General features: G+C 55.7%; 1 protein-coding gene across 3 annotated transcripts in view; it reads right to left on the bottom strand.

The window, feature by feature from the left end:
- Window positions 1-24,885, bottom strand: part of PDGFRB (platelet derived growth factor receptor beta) — a gene marked incomplete at its 5' end in the record, with an annotated part of 38,754 nt that overhangs the window by 6,175 nt on the left and 7,694 nt on the right. Inside the window, 18 exons of one of the 3 annotated variants that reach the window (XM_082620418.1) lie at window positions 620-742; window positions 987-1,105; window positions 2,019-2,179; window positions 3,248-3,407; window positions 4,464-4,574; window positions 4,901-5,005; window positions 5,555-5,687; window positions 6,587-6,681; window positions 9,084-9,295; window positions 9,729-9,852; window positions 11,170-11,285; window positions 11,981-12,173; window positions 12,717-12,888; window positions 13,004-13,131; window positions 13,850-14,116; window positions 14,645-14,968; window positions 16,090-16,135; window positions 24,778-24,828. In XM_082620418.1, coding sequence (XP_082476544.1) covers window positions 620-742; window positions 987-1,105; window positions 2,019-2,179; window positions 3,248-3,407; window positions 4,464-4,574; window positions 4,901-5,005; window positions 5,555-5,687; window positions 6,587-6,681; window positions 9,084-9,295; window positions 9,729-9,852; window positions 11,170-11,285; window positions 11,981-12,173; window positions 12,717-12,888; window positions 13,004-13,131; window positions 13,850-14,116; window positions 14,645-14,968; window positions 16,090-16,129 — 2,583 coding nt within the window. Of the gene's footprint in view, window positions 1-619; window positions 743-986; window positions 1,106-2,018; window positions 2,180-3,247; window positions 3,408-4,463; window positions 4,575-4,900; window positions 5,006-5,554; window positions 5,688-6,586; window positions 6,682-9,083; window positions 9,296-9,728; window positions 9,853-11,169; window positions 11,286-11,980; window positions 12,174-12,716; window positions 12,889-13,003; window positions 13,132-13,815; window positions 14,117-14,644; window positions 14,969-16,089; window positions 16,136-24,777; window positions 24,829-24,885 lie in introns of those variants that run through there. The other 2 variants (XM_082620417.1, XM_082620419.1) reach the window with 2 other exon arrangements.

The following is a 24,885-nucleotide window of genomic DNA, read 5'->3' as shown; positions in this document are numbered from 1 at the left end:
AGTTTCTTTTCGCACAAGCTGGGGACATGGTAACCCCCGTCCATGAGGGAGAGCCCCAGGGTCTGAGGCTCCTCATGGAACAGGCTCCCCTTCTTGACCCCAGGAGAGGCCCCTGCTCGGGGGGAGGAAGAGACGTGCCAAGGTGTCACCCAGCTCTCATCCTAGCTGCCTTAGATCTCTGGGGCCCAGTGTCCCTCCACTTCCGTCCCTATGCGAGAAGTGGGGACATGAGTGGGAGGCAGGATGGTCAGCTTTGAACCAAAGACTGCCTGCCGTCTACTCATCTGTCTTAGCCTGTCACCTGGGCTTCTTCCTCTGTTCACCATCGCTCCTGGGACAGCACATTTGGCCTGTTGCCCCTTCAACCTCCCCAGGACCCTTTACAGCTGGTCCCTTGCCCCCTGCCACGACCAGCAAATCTGAGCCCCCGGCCTACCCCACGGGCCTCGGCGTCTCACCCCCACCCCATGCACAGCTAGTGGCTCCCCTTCCCATCCCTGCACACAGGGCTAGGCAGGCAGAGCCCGTCGCCGCTGGGCAGGTCAGGCCACGAGAACCCTGTCCTGATCTCCCATGAGCCACAGCCACGCGAACCATGAGGACGGGGGAAGGCACTCACACTGCCTTTGGAGATGTAGTTCGAATCCCGCATGATGTCACGAGCCAGGCCAAAGTCGCAGATCTTGACCAGTTTGCCCTCACAGATGAGCACATTCCTGGCTGCCAGATCTCGGTGGACACACTGGGGAGGGAGGAGACGGGAGCTGAGACCGTGGCGGGCAATTCTGGGGAAAGACTCTCCGTGTCAGGGGCTTTGGGGAATATGCATCGCTGCTCAGGTGTGAGGGGCCACCAGGTGTGAGGGCATTTGCCGTCCTCACCCACCAGAGGGCTGCCGTACGGGGGGCCATGTACTGGGAGCACCCTGGCTGGCTGGGTGACCCACCTCCCCAGGACCCCACTGTGTTCACTGTGACCACACATACATTCTTGGAGGCCAGGAACTCCATGCCATTGGCCACCTGGTAGCTGAAGCCCACAAGATCCGTGTAGCTAAGTACTGGGGACTCGTTGATTAAAGTCACCCGGCAGGTCCTCTCAGGAGCTAGGGAAGAGCAGAAGGACACCCACTGTCTTGTGTCTCCCTGGGGCTAGAGAACTCCTGGCCTTTGGCTCGGGGAGGCTGAATGTCCCAGAGAGAAGACTCCTGATCCTCTAAGCCTCCCACAAAAGGAAAACAATTTCCAAATATCTAACTTAAATTCTCCTTCTTTATCAGAGCCCTCATTGGCCAGAAAAACTTTTGGCTTTAGCCCTGGGCCACCTTTGCTCAGCCTGGCCTGCCTGCTCTTTAGGGACTCTAGATCAGCCTGGCACCTGCAGACCACTCTTCCCCGAGGCCCCAGCAGGTCAGGCACCCCTGCGCCCACCCAAGCTCCTCCCCTCCCTGTGGGTTGTGTATGCATCTCTGGACCCAGAAACAGGGAGTTCATATTGGGGTTCTACCACACAGCAGCTTTGGGCAGGTGGCTAGCCTCAGTTTCTGCATCTGTGAAATGGGCACAAGGTCACCTTCCTAGCAGGATTGTTGCCAGGCTGGGCAGAGGAAAGTTTTCGAAAAGAATGTATGACTACATGGGACTTCCCTGGTGGTGCACTGGTTAAGAATCTGCCTGCCAATGCAGGGGACACGGGTTCAATCCCTGGTCCGGGAAGATCCCACATGCCGCAGAGCAACTAGGCCCGTGCGCCACAACTAGTGAGCCTGCACCCTAGAGCCCATGAACCACAGCTACTGAAGCCCGCGCGCCTAGAGCCCGTGCTCCACAACAAGACAAGCCACCGCAATGAGAAGCAGCCCGCGCACCGCAACGAAGAGTAGCCCCTGCTCGATGCAACTAGAGAAAGCCCGTGTGCAGCAACGAAGACTCAATGCGGCCAAAAATTTTAAAAAAAATTTAAGTTAAAAAAAAAAGAATGCATGACTACCTAGGTGTGAGAACCCTGTGCGCACCCACCGGAGGGGACGTAGTTATCATAAGGAGCCATGTAGTTGGAGGACTCGATGTCTGCGTATTTGACGTCCCCTTTCATGTCCAGCATGGGCACGTAGTCCACTGACTCATCTTTGCTCATGTCCATGTAGCCACCATCGCTCTCCCCAGGCAGGGACACATGGCTGGGGGCAGAGGAGCGTTACAAAAGGAGAAGCGCAGGCTCTTCCCTCTCTCCCCCTTCCTGCAAGGCCCCATCACTCATGCATTTCTTCTCTCCCTCACTCTCGCATGCCCACACAGTCTGTCACAATATGAATGACCATGTGCTGAGCCCTTCCAGCCAACCTCAGATCCACCCTGAGCTGGACGCTGGGTCTGCCAAGATGACCTAGGACCCAGGGTGTGTCCTCAGAGAACTTACATCCAGGGGTGATTCCAGCACCCCAGGACCAGGGTCACAGGAAGGGCCTATACCCAAGTGCCTTCCTGTGGCCACTACAGCACCATCCAGCCACGATACCCTGCAAGTGGGCAATGAATCGCCTTAATGCCTCTGCCTGCAGCAGCAGCCCCCCCAAGAGCTGCGGGACTATGTACACATGTGTCTCTAGGGTTAGAGAAAAGACTGGAAGGAAATCAATCAAAATGTTGGGGAGGACACGGGTGAGTTTTAATGTCTTTTAATGCTATTCTGAACTTACTCTTGCCTCTGCAATAAACATGTATAGCTTTTGTAATTAGCAAAGGAACAAAGAAATGTTATTTTTGGAAAAGAGAAAGAAGAAAAGGGATGAGCTGCCCTGGAGGCACTGGAGAGACTGGTGTGGGGAGAGGGGGGAGGCTGTGGCGAGGGAGGAGTAGAGTGTGGACCCCCTACAGAGGGGGTCAGCCTGGGACAGGAGGGCCCCAGGTGCCCCCGGTCGAAGACAGGAGAAGATGAGATTGGGTGGGGTGAGGGGTCAAGGGGGTCACCCCCTCTGAGCCTCCAGAGAGCTCAGTGCAGAGCCTGGCACACCACGGACAGTCAGTAGGTGGTAGCGGATGCCACCATCATCATCACCGTTATTGTTTTGCCCACCTCTGGGGTGGCCAGGGGCCAGGTCTTAAGCTGGCTGGTGAAACAAGTGAAACCTGGTTCCAGGAGTGGCTCTGCCCGCCCTCACCTCAGCTTTCTGTCCTGGACAAGGAAGGAGGGAGCAGGTGCTCCTCAGGGCTCCCCACAGATTCAGGTCCCGCCCTCCCTCCAGTACCTGGGCAGCGGGAGCCCAACGGGCAGGGCGTTGCTGTAGAGCTCAGCGCTGGGCGGGCGGCGCTTGTTGGAGCAGCGCTGCAGAAAGGTGTGCTTGTTGCGGTGCAGGTAGTCCACCAGGTCGCCGTAGCGGCAGTACTCGGTGATGATGAAGATGGGCCCTGCGGAGGGACAGGCTCAGGGACAGTCCCCGCGGTTGGGGGTCTTCCCATCAGGGCCATGAGGCTAATGACGGGTTGCACGTGGGTCAGCAAAGAGGCTTAGGTGCCAGGCAAACCTGGACTTTCCTGACCGTGAGCAAGGCACTTAGTTTCCCTGAGCTTTACTTTCCCCATCTATTAAATGGGGCTAGTAATACCCACCCCAAAGGGCTGCACTGAGTATTCATGAGACAATGCCTTTGTCAGCTCAGCTCAGTGCCTGGCAAGTAGCAAGCACAGGGTTAGCTGTTATTGATAAAGCTGATTCTGGAGCCCAGGATACAAAATAAACAAAGGTAACTGTTTATTACCAGGTTACTGTTTAAATTCAAACATGATACATTGACTTAAAGTCAATCAGTGGCAGCTTAAACATACTGGTGGAATCAAAAATTTTGAAATGTGTGATCATTGCAGACATAAATTGGCCTACGTGCACAGCGTACTTCTGTATTCTCTTTTTGTTGCACAATACCGAGGAAAATCCCAAATCTCACAATAAGCAGCTGCAAATAGTGATAACATTTTTTTTTTGCGGCCTAACTTGTAATCAGAGCTTCAAATAAACATATTTGGCTGGAGAGACCTTATTCTATGATCCGAGTGAAAGCAGCTCACAGTGAGCAAGCTAGTTGGTGGGCTCCAAAGGTGGGGCTATAACTCATTTCAGTGTCACATGAGCTGTCACTTTTTATAGTTTTTAAAAGGTGTTGTAAACAAATAAATAAGTAAAAATAAAATAAAATGTATCATGAAAATTTTGTAAATGTCAGAGAACCCCTTGGTTTGGAAGCCGCTAGGACTGGTGAACTAAAGAGTCCTTTGGTCTTGAAGGTGATGTGATTTGGTGACTTGCTAAATCCCACATCCATCTGCCTCTGTGAAGTGAGGGCACTAGAGAGGGTGGGCACGGACCCTCCAGCTGGAGTGTCCTGTCCGTAAACTGAGGAGGGGGCGGGGAGGGGCCAGGCCTTGGCCACTGGCACTTCCCCAGAATCCTCTAGGGGTGGGTTGTACCTCCTTTAGTGCAGGCCCCCAGCAGGTTGACCACGTTCAGGTGGGGCCCGAGGTGACTCATGATCTTCAGCTCCGACATGAGGGCTTGCTTCTCGCTGCTGCGGGCTGTGGCTGAGGGAGAGAGGGGGCCCTCAGGCTTGGTCCAGTCACAGAGGCCCCGCAGACACCCCACTGGAGCCTATTCTGGCTCTTCTGTCCCAGGCTGTGCTGTAAGACTCAGGTGGCCGAGGGTGATGAGGACCCGTGCATAGGAGAAGAGGAAGGAGGATGGGAGGAAGATGGAGGAGGGGAGGAGGCTCCCGGAGGAGGGGGCAGGTGAGGAAGCCTCTTTCCCAAAGCAGAATGGGGAGTGCTGCTGGCTCTGGTGTGACTGCACTTCCTGTGCCCGGGGAGGGGGCAGGGGAGAGGTAAGGGAGGGGCGGGTTCCCAGGACTCACATTTCAGCATCTTGACGGCCACTTTCATGGTAGCCTGCGAATGGCTCAGGCCGTGAGCCGTGGCCTCCACCACCTGCCCAAAGGCCCCGGAGCCCAGGGTGCGTCCTGGGGATGAGATGATCTCTCAGCTCCTGGCACACTAGGAAGCTGCACCCCCCTACACTCTCTGAGGTCAAGCTAGACATCCCTCAAGCCACCCTGGACTTAAGGTGTTTCTCCAATGGTCACTCCTAAAATCACAGTGCTTTGCAGACCTTTCTGGTCTCGCCTAAGTCCTGCCTGCTTCCTGGCCCCTCTTTAGTCCCTGGAGGCCTTCTTCTCCCCACAGAGGGGAGCACAGCTCCTCCATGCTCTCTCAGCCTCTCCAGCTAGACTAAGCGCAGGCCTGGCACTCAGCCTGCCCTCGACTAATACTTCCTCTCGCCACTAAGGGGTCCCATCTCACACTATCATTGGATCATAGGACCTCAACACTGGACGGTCCCTGGGGGATCATCTTGCCGCCACCGTACAGAGGATGGGGCTCTAGGGCCAGAGAAGGCAAAACGTCAGCCCTAGGTCTCAAAGCTAATCATGGCAAGGCTGTGCTCAGACATCAGTGCTCCCACCCGCCTCAAGTCCCCAGACTGCCACTTGAGGCCTCCCTGGGCTGACCAAGCACAAGCTGGTCCCGCGGCAGCTCCCAGGTGGAGTCGTAAGGCAGCTGCATAGGGTCCACGTAGATGTATTCATGGCCATCAGAGCTCACAGATTCAATCACTTTCCATCGGATCTCATAGCGTGGCTTCTGCAGGACCAAGACAAGGGATGGATCATCAGAGGGGGACCACTAGGTCCAGCTCCTTATGAAACAGGTGGGACAGGAAAACCTGAAGCCCAGAAAGGATTAGGGGCATATTTGAAGCCATATAGCAAGTTATCAATAGAGCCAAGGCCTTCATGGGCTCCACGGAACAGATGTCAGGGGGAGGTGCTGAGGAGCAGCTGACAGCTGAGGGGCAGGCTCGTGAGAACCTCCGCACCAGCTTCTCCCAGAGCCTCGGCCGCTCCTCAGATGGGAAGACAGGAGCAGGCAGCCCTGGAAAGTAACAAAAGGCCGGGACATTCTACTGGATGTGGATGACCCCTCCCCATACTGGATCAGTCACTGCAGGAATCTCAGAAAGATATAACCTTAGAGTGTTGAAATCATAGGATGTTGGAGTCACAGGATTGGAATCTGAGAATGATAGAATCATGGGGTGCTGCAATCCTATGGTAGAATCATGGAATGGTGAAATCTCAGAACAGTTCATTGAAATGACAGATTTATAGGATTAGAATGCCTTTCAGTAGAAGCCTGGGAGTCTCTGTGGGTCAGTGTTGGAAGAATGCTGGAGCCCGTGCAGTCTACCCTGAAGGTCCCATGCCCCGTGGCTGCGATGGGCAGGGATGATGCCCGAGCAGGACTCTGGATGGAAAGTGGGGTGCACAGCAGAGACAGGGCACCCTGGATGGCCTGGACCAGGCCCATGTTGCCCAGGCTGCTGGGGTTGAAAGCAGCTCAAACACCCAGCATTACTCCACACCTGAGCTCCATGCTGGGCCCCGACCATGGCCCGATCCTCCAGCAATAGGGGATGGCAGGGGGGTCCATGCAAAAAATGGTGTGCCAGTCTGCACCCATCAGGCAAGGGTGGGGCTTACCTTCTGCCAGAGCATGATGAGGATGATGAGGGAGATGATCGTGAGGACCACCAAGGCCAGGATTGCCGAGATGACCACCACCTTGAAGGGTAAGGCTGGAAGCAGAGACAAGAGCTGCTTATGAGCAAACAGGGCATTTGGCAGCTCCCCTCCCTTCAATCCACCTCTGGCACCACAAATCCCTCTCTGCCCATCCTGCCCAGAATGGAACCAGCCCCATCCCCCTTTGGCCTATGATGTCAGGCCCTTAGCCTCTCCCCTCTGGGCCACACCTCCAGCCCCTTGCATAAATACCCCATGCCCTTCAGTAACTACCCCTGGATCACTACTGGCCTCCAAATCCCTTCAGCCCTTGCCAGGGTCAGTCTGGCCTGTCTGCCATAGCTCCAGATTGGATGCCAGCTCCTGACAGCTGGGCTGTGGTTTACCTCTCCTCTGAATCCACACCCTCACTGGGGCTGTCACTGCTAGGACAGAGCCTGACTGAGAGGCCAATGGACCCAATAACTGAGCTCCCATAGCCTGAGACATCCAGACTGCAGAAAGGAGCCGGTTTCCTCTCCCATAGTGATGGTAGTTGTAAAGTACATCAGGGTGTGGGCCAGGGAACTGGGGTAGCCAAGTAGGGCCAACTCTGGGCACCCCCCTCGAAGCCCTGAGTCTCCTCTACCCCCAAAGCCTCAGCCTCTTTGCTGCACAGATACCCACTCCCTCCACATCCACCCTAGCCAGACCCTCACCTCCCCTGTCCTGCCCCTCTGGCCACCCACGAAGCCCCCTGGGAACTCACTCCCTCCTCCTGTGTCACCCACCTGCCCTTCTCTGCTCGCTAGAGAGCTCTGTCCCTCCTCCTCAGGGACTCAGACCAACATCACTCCTCTCCTCCTTTTCCCCATCCTGGGAAGGAAGCCTGCATCTTCTAGGGAGCCATCTCCAAGTAAAAAGAGGGGCCTTCATCCAGCCATGGAAATTCCCCGTGGGCTGGTACATGGCTTCCCCCTCAGTGGCACACAAAAGTTTTACTTCTGCTTTGCTCAGAGCTGGTCTGCAGGTGCCCACTTGCTCAGGGATATGTGTGCATGTGTGGGAGTGTGGGTGAGATAAGGCATTAGAACCCATCACCCATCCCACCACAGGGCAGGGGGAGGCAGGTCTGCATAGAGCAGTATCTGCCTGTACAAGCCCATGGACCTACCTAAGTGTAGGCATAAGTGTGTCCAAAACACCTTGTACAGCCTTCATAGCTCTGCTTGCACTGGCTTCTGCCTTCTCCCGTAGCCCCCTCCCTTACTAGTCCCCTCCCCCTTATCTCCTCCCCCAGCCCCTAAATATATACACTCTGTTCTCCAGCCAGGTTGAATTCCTTTAATTTCTCTGAACCCACTTTGCCTCTGGGCAGAGGCTGTTCCGTCGGACCAGAGCACCATTCCTCACCAGGCTAACTCTAGTTATCTTTCAGGTATTGACCTAAAGCTTCCTTTTACCAGGACACTTTCCTGAATCCCACAGCTGCGTATGGAGCCCCTTCTCCCTTTAGGCTTTCCCCCCAAATGCTGACCCCCACGGTGAGGTTGCCTAGTTCCTTGTCTGCCTCCTCTCTGGACTTTGGGCAGTAGGAGGACAGGCAGGGCTGGGCCTTCTCCAGTGAGAAGCTGCGACCCTGTGGCTATTTACTGAATGAGGAAATAGGTGAAAAAATGAAGCACATGCACACAGGTCCATGCATGCACAGGGACTGGCAGGTAGCAAAAGCGTCTGGGCACTGTAGGGACTGTTCATACGGATAAGAATTCTGCATAGATGTGTACCTGCTAACAGACGTGCATGGCACAGCAAGCATATATGTACGGGAATTGGGTTGCACAGTTTTACAAAAAGGTGTACTGCATCTCCATGCTTACAGACATGCACTATGCCAGTGTGCACACGTGCACGGGAGTTGTACATTGTTTGCACACTTGTATGGGGATTGTGCACCTGCATGTACATGCCTACAGACGTACACACGTGGGTTTATATACCTGCCTGGGTATTGGGGTGCTCATGTACATGGTTTACAAACATACCCTCAGTGGGTTTACACCCATAAACATGCTTGTGTACATGCTTACAGACACACGCTCTAGCTTTATGCATGTATGTGGGGATTGGGCATTCTTCATTACATGCTTTACAAATCTACACTTGCAGGGTTTGCACCCATGTCCAAGGATCAAGCATGCTCGCGTACACAGCTTAGGACATACAAACAGTGTACATACAAAAGAAGATAGCACTGTTCATTGTCATGGTTTATACACATACACTCGTGGATGTACACACGTGTGCCAATATTGTGCAAATGCCTAGGAAGATACACCCACAATGCTCCTGAATGCCATGGCCCTGAATGCTGACGTTAGCCTGCTGTGGGCAGTTCCAAGGCACAGTTCCAAGTACAGCAGGGTGGAGGTGGGGCTGAGGGGTCGTCAGGGGCTACGGAGGATGGAGGACTCACAATGTGGCACCACGGTGACCTCCTGAACGTCTTGGCCCAGGAGGTTGTGCAGCGTGCAGCGCACTGACAGCGGCTGATCCACACGGCGCAGGCGCAGTGTGCTCACCACCTCGAACTCCTGCTCCTCTGCCCAGTATGTCACGTTCGTCTCCAGCAGGCTCTCCTCCTCGGAACTGTTCCCCAGCGGCGTGGGAGGCAGCTCCAGCGGACACCTGCCGGAGAACCAGCCAGGTCGGTTTCCAGTCCCTTGCTTCCCTATGCGGGTGGGAAAACTGAGGCCAAAAGCAGGTAGCGCCACGCGGTGGTGGTAGAAGGCAGCTGGGCACGTCCAGTTCCTTTTTCCCACTGCCTGGTCCTGAGCTGGTTCCTCCCGTGATCCCTCAACTGACCAGCAGGGGCGCTCCTACCCCAGAATTGAGAACCTGGATTGCAAAATCCACTCCCTTCCTTTGACCCTCAGGGTCAAAGTAAGGAAAGGCGACAATTTAGGTCATGCAGAGCATCTCCAAGAAGCCACATGTTCTAGGATATGGCTCTAGCCTGGAACAGTGTTCCCAGAGGAAGGTGTTGGACTAGATGACCTTCATTGGGTCCTTCCAGTCAGCTATGGGTACCCTGGGAGACCCTGGGCCAGGGTCTGCTCACCTTTTGAGGTCGCTGCAGGTAGACCAGCTGAGGTGTGGCTGGGGCATGCCCCGGCCACGACAGCGGACTGTCTGCTCCCCGCTGGCAGGGTGGCTCTCGCTCAGCTCCAGCACACGGACAGGCACTGCAGAGAGAGGGGCACGGGCCAGGAGGTGGAGAGGTCAGGATAGACAGTAAGAAAGGCCCTCAGGGAGGACCTGGTCCAGAGTCTCCCTTGGGGGGAGGGGAGCTTCAGACTGCAGGTGAACATTAAATACCAGGAATCACCATGTGAAAACTGACAGATTCCCCTTCTGGGTACTTCAAAGGGAAAATCTCAGTAGGGTGCTAGTCTGTCTTTAACACCTCTCTGAGATTTGCTAATCTTCCCTTTTAACAAAGAGAGGGCAGGCCTCAGGATCAGAGGCCTGGACCTGCAAGAACATGGAGTTAGAATTTAATAGCACTGTTTTGTTTTCTCAGAGTTTATTTTAGCGGTTGCTTTATACATGTGATGCTGATTTTCCGTCTACAGTGGAGAAGTTCACTTTTCATTCAAAATAAATTTATTTTTAGAAAGTCAATTCACAAAACATTAAGTCATTATTGTGCCATTTCTCTGCTCAAAATCCTGCAGTGGCTCTTCATTTCAGTCACAGTAAAAGCCAAAGTCCATACAAGCGCCCAGGAAGGCCTACACGATCTACCCTCTCCTGTCCCCCCAACTGCCCCATCTCAGCTCTGACCTCATCTCCCACCGCTCTCCCCTTCACTCTGTTCTGGCTACACAAGCCTTTCTGCATTGCTCCTGCCTTTGCACTGCCTGGTGTGCCCTTTCCCCAAATAGTCACTTGGCTAATGCCCTCACCTTCTTCAAGTCTTCACACAAATGTCATCTCCAGGCAGCCAATCTTGATCATGCTATTTGAAATTGTAACTCTCCTCAATCCCCTGCCCCCAGGACTCTCTACCCTCCTTACCCAGCTTTTCTGTTTGTTTGTTTTCTTCCACAGCACTTGTTACCTTCTAACCTTGTACATGGTTTGCTGATTTTTCCCCTTTTTTGAATGTTTATCTTCCCCGCACTGGGATGCAAACTCCACAATGGCAGGGCCCCAAGAAACTTGAATGGACTGGCATATTGTAGTTGCTCAATAAATATCTAATTAGTAGTATAGTGGTGTGTGAGAAGGAAAAATCATGCCACTGGGATGTGAATGCCTGAGGTTTTGTAAACACCAATCTAGCCCAGTGACCTTCTCGTAAAGCTGGGGAAACTGAGACCCAGAGAGGGGATGTGCACACAGCAGTGGTCAGTGTCAGAGCCTGGCCTAGAATTCAGCCTCCTGAGTCCTGGACACTCTCTTCTCCTCCTCCTGTGGGTGGATAGACAGTGTAGGAATGGCGAGAGAATGGGGGTGGGAGGGTCAGAGGAAGGAAAGCAGGGTGGAAGGCTCCTCACCGTTGACCTGTAGCTGGAAGGAGAGCTGGGCTTCAGCATCCTCATGGAAGGCCCGCATGGTGTAGCGGCCAGCCTCAGCCACCTTCACCCGCACCAGTGTCAGTTCCGACACATACCTGAGGAGGAGGACAGGCCAGGAGACCCAGCTATCAGAGCTGGAAGAAGTCCTACAGCCCCCACCTTTCTTGTAAAGACAGAAAAACAAGGTCCAGGGAGTGGAAGGGGAGTGCCAAGGTCACATGGGTCTCAGTAGCAGTGCCAGGACTTTTGAATCCCCACCCATAGGCAGCTCCAGTGAGCCAAGAGGGAGGGTTAGGACGGATGGGGTGGGGGGCGTGGTGGAGGGGAAGCACCATCTCCATCCGTCCACATCTCATCCCTTTCAGAAAGGCCTGACACTGCTTTATCCTAACATGCAGCGCCTCAGGTCAGCCTGCTAATCTCCAGCCTCAGGGCCACCATTCTTGCATAGGTGGCAGTGGCCTGCCTGGCACCCTCTTCTCCAGTCTCCTGCCTTTTTCTCCGTGGCTGCTTCCTGCTGACTCCACCCATCACAAGGACAACTAAACACCTGGGTGATCGTATGACCAGCATCCGTTTTCCCCTCTAGATAGGAAACTCTAGGAAGGCTGGAACTGTCTGTTCTGGTCTATGCAGCATCCCCAGTGCCTGGCACAGGCCCCTGGTATGGCACCTGGCATGTAGTAGGCTCTCAGGAAAGATGGGCCTCGATAGGTTTGTCAAGTATTCTCTGCCTGCCGAATGCAGAGAATAATAACTTCAAGAATGAAGTGGATAGGCAGCTGCTCACCGGGTCTCAGACACATTGCGTGTAGACAGCGCAACCTCGCCGGCGCCGGAGTCACCCAGGGTCCGGTTGTCCTTGAACCACATGACAGTGGGCGGCGGGTAGGCCTCGAACACCACCTGCAGTGTCCGGCTGCGGTGAAGCTCCGCGAATTGTACAGGGTCCAGCTCTCCCAGCAGCCGCACGTAACCGCTCTCTGCAAGGGGCGGCCGTCAGGGGCGGGGCTGTGCCCGGCCTCCAACGGGGCAGCACCTCCTGGGGGCGGGGCCTCAGGCTTTAGGAACTGAACCAGCGATGGAGTTACCTGAGTTGGGGTTCAGGTGGGGACTGTGATGGACTGGAGCAGGAGCCGAATTTGGGGCTGATACTGGTTTGGGGGCTGGGTTCAAGATTGGGACTGGGGTTGTAGTGCTCTTTGGTGTGTTCTGTCTCAGGATTGTGGCGGAGATGAGTTACAGCCTGGCTGAATTTGGGGATGGGGCTGCCTGGGCCGGGGGTGGCAGCTGGGATTTAGAAATTGGGTTGGGGCTCGGGTTCTGGCTAGATGGGAAGTCTAGGTTGGGATTAGGATTGGATTTGGGGCTGGTACTGTGCTTTGGTTTTGGTTTATCCTGAAAAGGGGCTTTGCTTGGCACTAAGGCTAGAGATGGATTAGAACATGGCTGACAGTATCCCAGGGCTGTGACAAGGTCTGGGTCCAGTTCAGACTGAGGGCTGGGGGTAAGCCTAAGGCACACACCGACCACGGTGACATTGATGGCCTTTTCATCTCGATGGTCGCTCACGCTTTCTGATACATTGCAGATGTAGGTCCCTGAGTCTCCAAGCTCGGCACTGGGGATGTGCAGGATAGAACGTATGTGGGGCATTTCAAAGAGGAAGTCGGTCACTGGCTCCACCAGCCGCCCACTCTGTAGGGAAAGTTGGGGCAAGCCACCCACATCAGGAAAGGTCCATGAAGTCAGGCTACAAGCTGAAATATCCATCCCTGCCTGACCCTTCCTCCAACCCGTGGCCCGGCATTACCTCCATGCGTGGGTATGTCCACTCAAAGTTGACAACCTCATTCCCAGTCACAATGCACATGATGGTGATGTTCTCCCCTTGGCGGACCACAGTCTGCACCGCATTCACTGAGACATTGATGGATGACACTGGTGGAAAGAGACTGGCTTAGGACTGAGGAAGTCACCCCCCAGCCACCAGCACATCTGTTTAAGGACGGGGTGGGGGTCCAGAGAGGGAAGGGATAACTGGTGTGAAAGATTCACTCTTTCAACAAATATTTATTAAATACCTACTATTCTAGGCACTGGGGCTTTAGCAGGAAACACAACAGACAAAACTCCTGTCCTCATGAAGCTGACATTCTAGAAGGGGTAACAATTTTGAAATCAAAGTACTCTCTGGGCATCTGAGTACAGAAGAAATTTATTGAGCACAACCACATACTCTCCATCTTTTGTTTTATTTAATCTTCACAATAATCCCACTAGGTAAGCAGTCAGTATTATCCCCATTTTACAGAGGAAGCAGCAGACTCAGAGAGATTATGTGTCTTGTGCAGTCACTCAGATGGGAAGTGGCAGAGCTGGGATTCAAACCCCACTGATTCAAAGCTTGTGCCTTTGCCCACCGCAGTATACAGCCCAGCTCCACCACTAATGCTTCCTGTGACCTTGGACATACTCCATCCTCTTTCTGAGCCTCAGTTTTCTCATCTGTAAAATGGGGCAACACACCTGCCTTCCAAGGCTGTAGTGAGAATTCAGTGAAAAATGGAATTGCACACTGTATTATCCGAAAAGGTCTGTACCTCTGTGGAGGGTCATACTTGCCTCTGCTGAGCACCAGGCCAGAAAGGGGGCTCACCCTGGAGGCTGTAGACATAGTAGGCGTCCGAATCCACCTCCCTGTCCCCGATGGTGGTTTTGCAGACGTAGGTCTTGTCCTCAAAGGTACCAGAGAAGCCACGTTGGTGGTCATAGGCGATGGGCAGCGGGACATCCACCTTCTTCTCATGCAACGTCACCACCAGTCTCGGATCCGTCACTCGGCATGGAATTGTGGTCTCAGTTATTTCCGTGAGAAAGATGAATAGTTCCTCGGGGTCAACGGGGAGGAAGCCCACAGTGGGATCTGCCATAGGTGAAGCCAAGAATACAAGTCAGAGGAGCTGGGTTTCTGGCTATGCCCTGATTTTCTCTGTTACCTTGAACAAGTCTCTTTCTCTCTCTGGGCCTCAGTCTACCCACTACAGAATAAGCGTGCTCTCAGAGGTCCCTTCTAGCTTTAGCATTTGATAGGGACAGCACTGGCCTGAGAAAGAAGATCAGTTGCAAGTTGAAGGGCAGCTGGTACCTGGAGCTCGGAGAATGGGGAAAATGAGATGTGGAGGCCAAGAGGGTGCATACTAGAACCAGCTGAGAATGCAGAGTTCTTGGGAACCAGGAATGGGGTGGGCTGGCAGGGAGCAGACAAATATTCAGAGCAAGGGGTGGGAGTGAACATACTCCTGCACTGAACCAGGCTGGACTCCCTGATTCATCTGCATTGCTGAGACAGCTGTGTTTCACCATATCAGCAAGGCACTTTCTGAACTTCCCCCAGATGCCTGCAGTTGTGAAGAGGAATAAGGGAGTGAGTACACAGGCCGGGGGCCCTCACCTGGCACAAAGATGTAGAGTCGTTTTCGCTCACTGGCCTCCAGCCCGTGGGAGCCTTTGTAGGCACAAAAGTATTCTCCTGTGTCTAGCCCAGTGACATTGGTCAGTGTCAGCACGCTGGAGAAGGTGCCGTCCTGGGTCGTGGTCATTTCCTGTGGGGGCTTCTGGGACATCCGTTCCCACACCACTGGAGCTGGACCCGAGCAGGTCAGAACAAAGGTGCTGGAGAGATTGAGGACAAGCTCTGGCCCCGGGGGTGTGATGACCAGGCCCCAGGAGGCCTGTGGTCCCAGCAACAACAGCAAGGGCAGCAACAGCACCTGGCCTTTGGGAGAGGAGGCATCAGACGTCAGGGCACAAGAACATCAGCACCTCTCCCCGACAGCTGACCCTGAAGAACACACCTCCCTAATCCACAGAGAACACAGACGGGAACCCATGGCTCTGAGACCTGCTTGCCCAGAGCCTGGTCTCCAGGGACTCCTTCTGGCCTCCTGGCCTCTTGATCTCAGTTCCTAGAGACCCCCAGCCTTGGAGTCCTTCTGCAGTGCAGCTTTCAGGCTGCAGGCATGTTCTCTCAAAGGCATCAGGAAATCCTCGGGAAGCAATTCCCAGGCCTCCAGTTCCTGCATTACTTCCCAGGTCACTTTCTGAGCCTCTTCCCTGCAGCTGCCCCAGATGTCCAGCTTCTGCCCCAAATCCCAGAGATGGCCCTCCTTGGGGAAGTGGTGGCCAAGGTAGTCCAGAGTGAGGCAGACTGGGGCACGAAAGATATTGAGGCCCCTGGAGGCTGAAGGGGACTGGGGATCGGGGGATGTCAAGTGATTGGTTTCCCCTCCCCTTGCTGATACCCCCCGGGGAAGGATTCTGTAAGCCTTGCCCTCCCCACCCTGGCCCACTTCGGCAGGGAACATGAGGTGAAAATAAGCACCCACTTAGACAGGTGGGTGCTCAGCCAGTGGGTCAGTCATCTTTGGGCGGGCCTTTGGCTGGTCACTGATTGCCTGGTCAGCATTGATTGCCTGGAGAAGCCCACCCAGACTTGGGAGCTTACAGCCAATGAAGGGTCCAGGCAGGGTAGGGGAGTCCCCCACTGGAACCAGACTGGCTGGACTAGTACCAACAAGTGCTGACAAGAGATGGGAGACCAGGGTGACTGTTAGGGAATGGGGTGGGGACTGCTGGTGAGGGGACATGTGGTGTGGAGGGCCAAGCCAAGGATTTGAGCTGATGTCTCTGGGCAGGCAGAGGTCGACTGAGGCCTCTGAGCTAAGGGGTGGGCAGTGGAAAGAGGCCTCCACTGAGAGCAACTGGAAAGGCAGGGAACTGAAGGTCAAGAGCAGAGCAGTGCCCGGGCCCTGGTGCTGGCATGCACCACCCCGCCAGCTCCAGATCCTACTTAGATGGCTCCCCAGGGCCTTCTACCCCTGTCCCGAGTCTACCTACCTTCGAGGACAGGAGCTCGCATGGCACTCGGAGGCCGCATGGTATCCTGCAGAGTTAAACAGGGGTCAGGGCCCAGAGTAGCCAGAGGCAGCGCCAGGGCCCATCTTTGCCTGGGTCCTGCAGAGTAAGCCCCAGCCTGAGCCACCCAGCCTCTGGATCCCTCGGGCTAAAGTCAAAGGCTACTCAGAGCCCCCACCAAGAGGGCACTCATGCCCAAGGAGCTCCCTTCCCTGTGCCGGGCCCATTCACAGGGTGCCTGGACCCTGCTGTGGCTCTGCCTCTACCTCCCTGATGGCCTCGGCTGAGCCCCCTGCTTCTCCCTGGGCCTTGGTTTCTCTGTATGTATGTGGGGGGCGGGTCTTGGGCTGGATGGTGTCCAGGGGCCCGCCAGCTCTAACAGCCTGTCCTCCGGGTGACAGTTCCAATACCAGGCTCTTATCTGCCAGGACAAATATTTGGGAAAGTGTGATGAAAGGCCTAGGGGAGAAGGAGGGGGTAAGCCAGAACCCGGAGAACTCCCACAGCTCCACAAGCACAACAGGAAATGGAGGCGGCGCTGGGGAGGGAAGCGGGGGCTGTGGAATGTGGGGGGCACCCCCCCGCACCGGCCCCCTTTACTCAGCCCCAAGCTGCCCAGGGAGGCCCAGGAGGGAGGGGCCGGGGGCTGGGCCCAGGGGAGGCCACCCCGCACAGCACGGCTTTGGCGGTCCTTGGAAACTGTTGAATCCAAAGCCCCCACCCACACCTCCAGGGTCCAGATGGGGAGAGTGAGGCTCTGAGAGGGGAAGAAGTTTACCCGAGGCTACACAGCAGCGCTTGTCCTGGAGGGAGACAAAGGGACTGGAACGATAGAGGTAGAAAGACAAAGACGCCGAGAGACAGAGAGAAAGGAAGCACCGGGTGATGGAGGCAGAGGGAGACAGAAGCAGGGACATGGAGAGAGATGGATCGCGCTGTGTGCGTCTTTGCCCTACCCCTGCCCTTGGCAGCCCCAACCGAGGGTCCAAAATAACCATCAATAGCCAGGCTTGCAAAGGTCTGACTGCAGGATCAACAGGAAGAAGGCCAGAAGTGGGTGGGGGTCATAGAGCAAGAAATGTGGGAGAGACCAGGTGACAAGGCAACCGGGAGAGTGGGGCTCCTGCCTTCCCTGAGTGGCTGCCCTGCCTGGTCCGGCTCCTAAGGCCACACACCGATTGCTCCCACTCCACTCTCATCTCACCCCTTTCAGTTCCCATGCCAGGGCGGGGATCTGGGTTTGAGCCCCAGCAGGGCTACCTCCTGCACCGTCACTCTCTCAGTGGCCTCAGTCTCCAGCTCTCAAAATGGGACGATGGCAAGTATACCACTTACAGGGCTGCATTTACACATTAGTCATGGGACACAGGCAAGGGCTCTGGCTTGGGGATCGCTGGTCTCAGCTCTGCCCAGCGCCCTAAGAAGCTCCCTGAACGAATCTGCTCTCCTCCTCATTCTCCCCATCCCTTCAGACCAGCCTGCCTGAGGGTCCCCTCTCCCAGTTGCGCTTTAGACTCAAAGCCCAGCCAATCTGAGGCCCCCTCCACAGTGCCCTCCTCTCCCATCCCTCCTGCCCCAGCCCTCCAGCTGGATGCCAGGCCTCTTCCAGCAGGAGGGAGCAGCGCCGTGGCGGAGCCAGCATCCACCACAGAGGCCTATCTGTCCCTTGGTGGGTGCCCCTCTGGATCCCCCCTTCCTACCAGAGATCTCAGCCAAAGAAAATCGTTAGCAGCGGAGGCTGGGGGAGGGGGTCATTTCAGCCTCCCTGCCCCTCCTCTCCTGGCCTCCCTGGCTGGCCACACTGTTTATTATTCTAAAGGAGGAATTTGGTCGGCTGGCCTGGAGATGGGAGGTCACGGCAACTAGGACTGGCCTGGCTCTGGAAGGCTGTGGGCTGGGCCCCTGGGCGGGCAAGCGGCCTCCCCCACCACCCCCGACCCTGGCTCCTCTCCTGCTAGGCCTGGCGCTAAGGGGGCTTAGAGTCCCTGAGACTCTGAGCTGGGAGGGGCCTTCTTGAACGGGCAGCAGAGGCCCAGAGACGGACAGAGTCATGGCCCAGTCACACAGCGAAAAGACAGAATCAGGCTGCAGGGAGAGGACGGGCTGGGCACAGGAGCTCAGGGAGAGTGCAGCCACCTTTGGGAGAATATGGACAACCAGGGATCTTGGACTGGCTTCTCTCTTTATGAAATGAGCATTTCACATGGGGCTTCAGACCTACTCTGAGACTGAGTGTGTCTCCAGCCCTCTCTGGGACTCAGTTTCCCCATCCACACAGGGAGAGGTTTGGATGGGTCATCTCAAAGAGCCATCCTGCTCTAAAACTGCCAGAGAGAAGATTCTGGTCACTATTATTCCTGCCGGGGTGGTCTGGGGACATAGGGACTGATGAGAGGAAGGGCAACATTCCTGAGGCTGACGTAGACTGAGAATCCATAACCCATCTCATTCCATGGATTCAATCCCCTGACCATTTGGTCCCAGATTTGCTGTGTGTACTTTGACAAGTTGCTTCCGTCTCTGGACTTCAGTCTTTCAGGTGACTTCCAGACAAATAGACGGGTGATGTGGACACTCAGGAGGTGGCAGGGGGAAGCGTGGTGTGGGCCACAGACCGGTGGACTGGGAGGAACCAGAGTGGGGCTTGGGACATGACCTCCTGGGCCATGTTGGATGATTCCCTGACACCCCCAGTTGTCCAGCCAATGCCTTATAGACTTCTGTGCTTCCCAGGGGCTGCTGTATTTCCAGCCGACCCCAGAGGGGCCCAGGTGGCTGATATGCGGGTGGAGGACTTGCCTGTGACCACTCCCCTTCTTCAGGGGCAGGGCTGCGCTCCAAGGAGGAACCACCTGGGACAAGGTGGGTGTCATAGCCAGGGAGGAGGCATCCCCCTTCCTGTCACGCTCTCCTGCCTGGGGAGGCCCTTGGAGCAGAGAGAGGGAGGGGACCCTCAGAGATCCCCCCCTTTGCACATGAGGCGAGTTCTCGTGATTCCTCCTATTTTGGCCAGGTTGGGGGTATAGAGGTCCAAAGATGAGATAATTGCCCAGCTCCTCACAGTGAGTCAGAGGGAACCCCTCCCTTGGTCCAGGGGAGAACCCCAAGTGAGCAGAGGACCCCAAGCCCAGGAGAGCAAGCGTGCTTGAGGAGTCACTGTGAGAGCCCCAGCCTTCTCTCCTTCCTGCTCATACAAGCTTCCACTCCTTTCCCACCGCCTTAATCTAAATAAATCCAGTCCATCTTGGCCACATCCGCTAGCAGCAGCTTCCCTCCCTCGGGGTCCCGAGGCTCCCACGACACAGGCAGGCTGGGGGCGGGGGTGTGCTGCATGGCTGCCAGTGGGGGAGGCTTGCACACGGAGAGCACGTGCACACACAGCACAGGCTCCTGCCTACGCGCTCGTTCACACACTGCTCTGAAACACACCCGTGTGCAGCGGGCCCTGTGTGTGCCCAGCCCTCACGTCGGCACCAGACACGTGCACGCCCACACATGCACACACGCAGCTCCACGGCGCCCAGACTGCAGCCTCTGTGCTCTCCCACGTGCCCATGTGAGGTGTGCACATGCGCGGCAAGTCACATGTATACCCGGCACAAGCAAAGCTGTGCACATACAACACGCATAGAGCATGTGCACACGGTACCCCAAACTCACCTGAACACACGTGCACATGCGGGCACAGACAAGCCCCAGATCCAACACGTGTTGTGTACGTACTGTGCCAAGTGCCATTCTGAGCACTTGACATAGATCTACTCACTTGTTCCTCAGACAACACTATGAGGTAGATACAAGGATCGTCCCATTTTAGATGGGGAAACTGAGGCAGAGAGTGCTTACGGAAGTTGCCTAGGAACACAGAGCAGAGATTGAGCCAAGGCGGACGGCTCTGCCACCATTACTCTGTTTACTGGGTTTGGCTGGGCTGAGGCCAGCGGGGACGGATGGAAACAGACTGGACTGAGATTTATCCAGCCCAGAAAGACAGGACTTGGTGATCTGATGTAGGAGGGCTGGAGAGAGAGGTATCCTGAGTGAGCCCCACCCCTATGTCTGGCTTAGAGTACTAGCGGGCAGGAGTGTGTGTGTGCTGGGGGCACAATACCATTTTCTGAGATGAGAATGTGGCGGAGGAAAGGGTTTGGGAGCTGGCACTGAGCTAGTTTAGAAGTTGGAGGGGCTGCGTATCTGAGTGGACAGAGGGACACTCAGTCTGGAGGTGGGGAACAGGCTGGGCAGAAATAGCAGTGAAATGGGGGTGGGAGGAAGCCCTGCTCCCGGGAGAAGCGGGTGCTTGAGGCCAGCAGTCTTGGGCCAGGGATGCTCTGAATAAACAAGATGCCAGAGGGAGGAGGAGGCCCGGTCGTGGGGTCAGAGTCTTGGAATGTCAGAGCTCCGAGGCCCTCAGGAACCAGCTATCTGATCCAGCCCCCTTACCGTGCCCCACTGTACAGATGGGGAAACTGAGGCTTGGAAAAGGACAGGGATAGGTCTCAGTGTTTTGACCTAGGCAATCCTGGGCTCAGTTGGCCAATGGGGTGCTGCAGCACACCTGACTGGGCAGCCCCTGCCTCCAGCCCCGGCTCAGATGTGAGGCTCGTGGCTCAGGGCCTACGGTTCAAACCACAGCTGCTGCTCCCTCCCTTCCCACAGGATACCGACCCCCCTTGCCACACACAGACCTTTATATCACCTTCCCTGCATTGTCCCAGCCTGGCGGGGATTGGAAACAGACTCAGAGGAGGTGACTTGCTAAGTTGCTGGCAGAAGGGGGACACAGACTCCGGTCTCCTGCCCGGTGGTCTAGTCCTCTCTCCTCCACACCACAGACACTTCACAGCCCCTGACACAAACTTCGGGGACTGATCCCTGGCTGAGAGTAAGGGATGTGGGTTCTAGCTCAGCTCTGTCAGCTGCTTATATGGTCCTGCCCCTCTCTGAGCCTCAGTTTCCCCATCTGTACACAGGGTGGGCAGGGCTGTCCTAGGAACACTTCTGGGGCTGACGTGGTGTGACTCTCAGGACCCTGCTCTGGAAGAAGCTGTGCTGAGTTAGAATGCTGGGGTGGGGGTAGGGTGCGGGGGAGGGGCCCTAGCCAGGATGTCATGACTCAGCTCGAAGAAGGCAGCCAGCTTCAGTCCTGGGCGTGTGTAGGGGCAAGAGGCATCTGGAGCTGGAGACTGAGTCTTCCCGCCAGCGGTTGGGAAAGTACAAGAGTGATGGCAGAGAGTGTGACCCATGTGGGCTGACTTTTAGGTACAATCTTGCAACACAGGTAGGGGAACCCCATCCTGGGAGCCAGGAAGGAGAGCAGTTTCCGTTGGGTTGGGAGATAGTTACGGGCAGCGGATAGAAAGCTGGCAAGGGGCGGAGGCTATGCGGCTCTCACCTGCCCCTCTCAATCCGATGCCCCTTCTGCCGCTAAAGGTTGAGCACTCCACCCGACACACTGAATCTCCCCACAAACCTCAGGATCACATGGAGGTCAGAGAGGGTGAGCAACCTGCCCCAAATCACACAATGATGCAGCTTGATCACCCAGGCCCAACTCTCTGCCACGCTGCTTCTAGACCCAGAGGACGTTCCTGCTTTCCAGGTACCTATGAGGTCTCCCAAACAAAGCAGCAGAAATCAGCTAAGCTGGGGCCTGGCATGGGATCCAGCTGCTCTGGAAGTCCAAGTGAGTGGAAGAACAGTGCTAGTTCCATGGACCGTCAATCGGATGCCCCTACCCCTGCCCCCTCCAGGAGAAACTTGGTGGCCTCTGCCTGCCCCATTGTACCAACCCCTCCCCTATCACCTCCAGTCTGTCCCCTCCTGCCTGTTCTCACACCCTAACCAGAGGAACATTTCTGATGTCCCCATCTGACCATGTCCTTCCCTGGCGCCTCCATGGCTCTCCATCTGCCCTCAGTAAAGGCCAGCTTCCTAGCCCAGCCTTTAAGACCCTTCAAGCCCTGGCCCTGCTGACAGACGGCTCATCATGACAGAGGGGGGAGGATGCTGTCCTCCCAGCTCCCCAGGGGCCCAAGTGAGGCCCCCATGCTCTTGTCACTCACTCTGTGCTCCTCTCCCCAGGAGGCCTCCCCAGGGACACAATGGAAAGAAATGACCTATTTTCTGGAAGTTCAAAATAAGACGAAACATCTGTCTGGATCGGAGTCAGGCTGATAAAGAAAGGGCTGATCCCCCGAGTCCGAGCCCCCGCTCCCGCACACCCCCTCACCCGCACTTGGGGGTAGGGGGAGCAGGCCAAGCTCCTTGGAACAGTTCATGGGAAAGCGCTCAGTGTGTGCCTCATGTCCGCTGGGGGCCCAGGGGAGGGGGCCTGGGTCCCCACACGGGCTGGGAAGCAGTCCTGAGAAGGAGGTCAGGGAGGGAGGGAGGGAAGCCCACTGCACACGCCTGTCCACCCGCCTGCCGAGCAAACACTGCTTGCCTCCCCCGGCGCCTCGCTGGCCTCCCTGTTCATCCCCATGGCCACTCCCCGGCCCATATGGCCTGGCTCTGCCCAGGCCCAGTGATCCCTGCACTAGAGTCCTCTGGATCCCAGCTAGGCCCCAGTGGCCCCTTCAAAAAGGAACAAGGACTTAGAAGGCCTTGAAAATAACAAGAAGAAGAAGAATAACTACCTACGATTTAGTTCTTATCACCCAAAGCCTGGGCTAAGGCCTGAATGTGAATGATCTCAGAACAATCCATGACATCAGTGTTGCTTCCGCATTTTACACATGAGGAAAGCAAGGCACAGAGAGGTCAAACTGTTTGCCCAACGGATTTCACCAGTACTGGAGCTGGTGCTCGATCCTGGGCAGACTGACAGCACACAGGCTCAACACTCATGTGACAGCCTCTCAGGCAGGAGGCAAAGGTGTCAAGCTTGTGCCTGGCACACAGTACGAGCTCAATATACAATTGACCAGGTTTATTCTTTCACCCTCTGTTTTCCAACCTCTCCTTCAGCCTCCTTCAGCCAGGTGAACCTGGCAGGATAAGGGGGGAGAAAGTCACACCATCTTTCACAGAGCCCTATAATCTTAGGGCTGGGAGGGGCTGTAAGTACTCCCAATTCACATCTCCCCCACCCTCTCTGCAAACAAAGGGGTTGTCCAGCCTCCAATTGCACACCTCCCATGATAGGGATCTCACTACCTCACCCGCAGCCCATTCCATTCTTGGACAGCCCAGGATCCTCAGAGGTCAGACTATTTGAAAATTTTTATTCCATTAAGCACAATCTGTCTCATCGTATCCTCTACCCATTGGTCCTGCTTCCATTCACCAATGCCAATGTCCCCCACAACAAGGACGTTTTTCTTCCCATTCATTTTTCTGATGCTCCACAATCCGAAAACAAACAAAAGCCCTTACTAATTCAGAGCTAGGCACTCTGCTAAATGAGATGACCTGGGGATTTTGTTTTATCCTCACAACAATCCTGTGAGGAGGATATAATCATTATTCCCATTTCACAGAGGGGGAAACTAAGTCTCAGAGAGGTATGGCAACTTGCCCAAGGTCACACAGCCAATAAGTAATAAGCCAATGATAAGCTGGGATGCAAACTCAGGCCCATCTGACTCCAAACCTGTATCCTTAACTGCTCTGCTAGACTGCCTAGCTTCTGCCCAGAAACAGGTCTGATCACAGAGAAACACTCCCACATGGGTTCACCCTAATGGGGTCCACACTGAATCCAGGCTCTCAGGGATGAGGGATCCTCAGAGGTTACAGTCCTGTCCCTCCCTCACTGAGGGGCAGAGTGAGCCCCAGGGATCTACCCCAGCTCACCCAGGAATTTGGAAGTCAAGTAAGGGTAGAACTCAGAACCTTTCTGCGATGTCACTGCAGAGTCTGAGGGTCAGCATCTAGGCTGAGGAGAGGAGTCTCTGCTGAGGACAGCCTGGGTCTGGCAGAGGCAGTGCCCAAGCAGGTCTCTGGTCTACCATGAGGCCTGTCCCAGACACCTCTGAGAAAGAGCATGCCGGTAGTCAGGCTAGGTGCGTGGTCAGCTCTGCCACAGGCCTGCTGTGCTCAGGGTCCAGGCCTGCCCCTGCTGAAGCTCCAGCACCCCTTCCACTGTTCACAGAGGGCCTGGGGGCCTCTGCAGCTGCAGAGTTCCAGGCCTCCACCATCCCTCAGCTGCCCTCCCTGAAACCCGCCCCCCACAGCCAACCCCCAGAGTCTCATCTCCAGCCAGTGCCATGGCAACGAGGAGCATCAGGCCCTGGCAGCCAGAGGAGCCCCTGAGAGGGGTCCCAGGCTGAGGCTGGGGAGCGGGGCGCAGCAGGCGCAGACAAGCAAACCTTCTGTTCCCCTGGTTGCTGCCAGCCCGAGATCAGCCCTGGGCCAGGGTGGGGGCCACACATAGAATGGTTCTCAGAGCCAAGTGGGCAGGGGGCAGGCCTCGGCCATTCAGACTGACCCATCAGCACGCGGCCTTCCCCCCCAGCAGCCCAGAGCCCGCACATCGGGCAGGGCAGCTAGCTAAGGAGAACCTGCCGCTGATTGCTGCCAATTACGGAGCATTGAGATTCCCCTCAGAGCCCTCCTGGGCAGCAGAGCCAGAGGGGAGAAAACGCCCACGTTTCACTCCTCTCTGGCTTTCCCAGCATCTGTTTTCACCCCTTCCTCCAGTCGCCCACCCCAAGTCTCCCACTTAACTGTTACTCAGCCTCCCTGCACCTCGGGTTTCCCATCTGTAAGTCAGGTCTCGTCATCGAGTTGTCAAGGCCTTTGAATGAGTTAATACAAGGAAAATATTCAGAGCAG

This window comes from Mesoplodon mirus (genome assembly GCF_964341445.2).
Source record: "Mesoplodon mirus genome assembly, chromosome: 5".
NCBI lineage: Eukaryota > Metazoa > Chordata > Mammalia > Artiodactyla > Ziphiidae > Mesoplodon > Mesoplodon mirus.
This window is presented reverse-complemented; position numbering and strand designations above follow the sequence as displayed.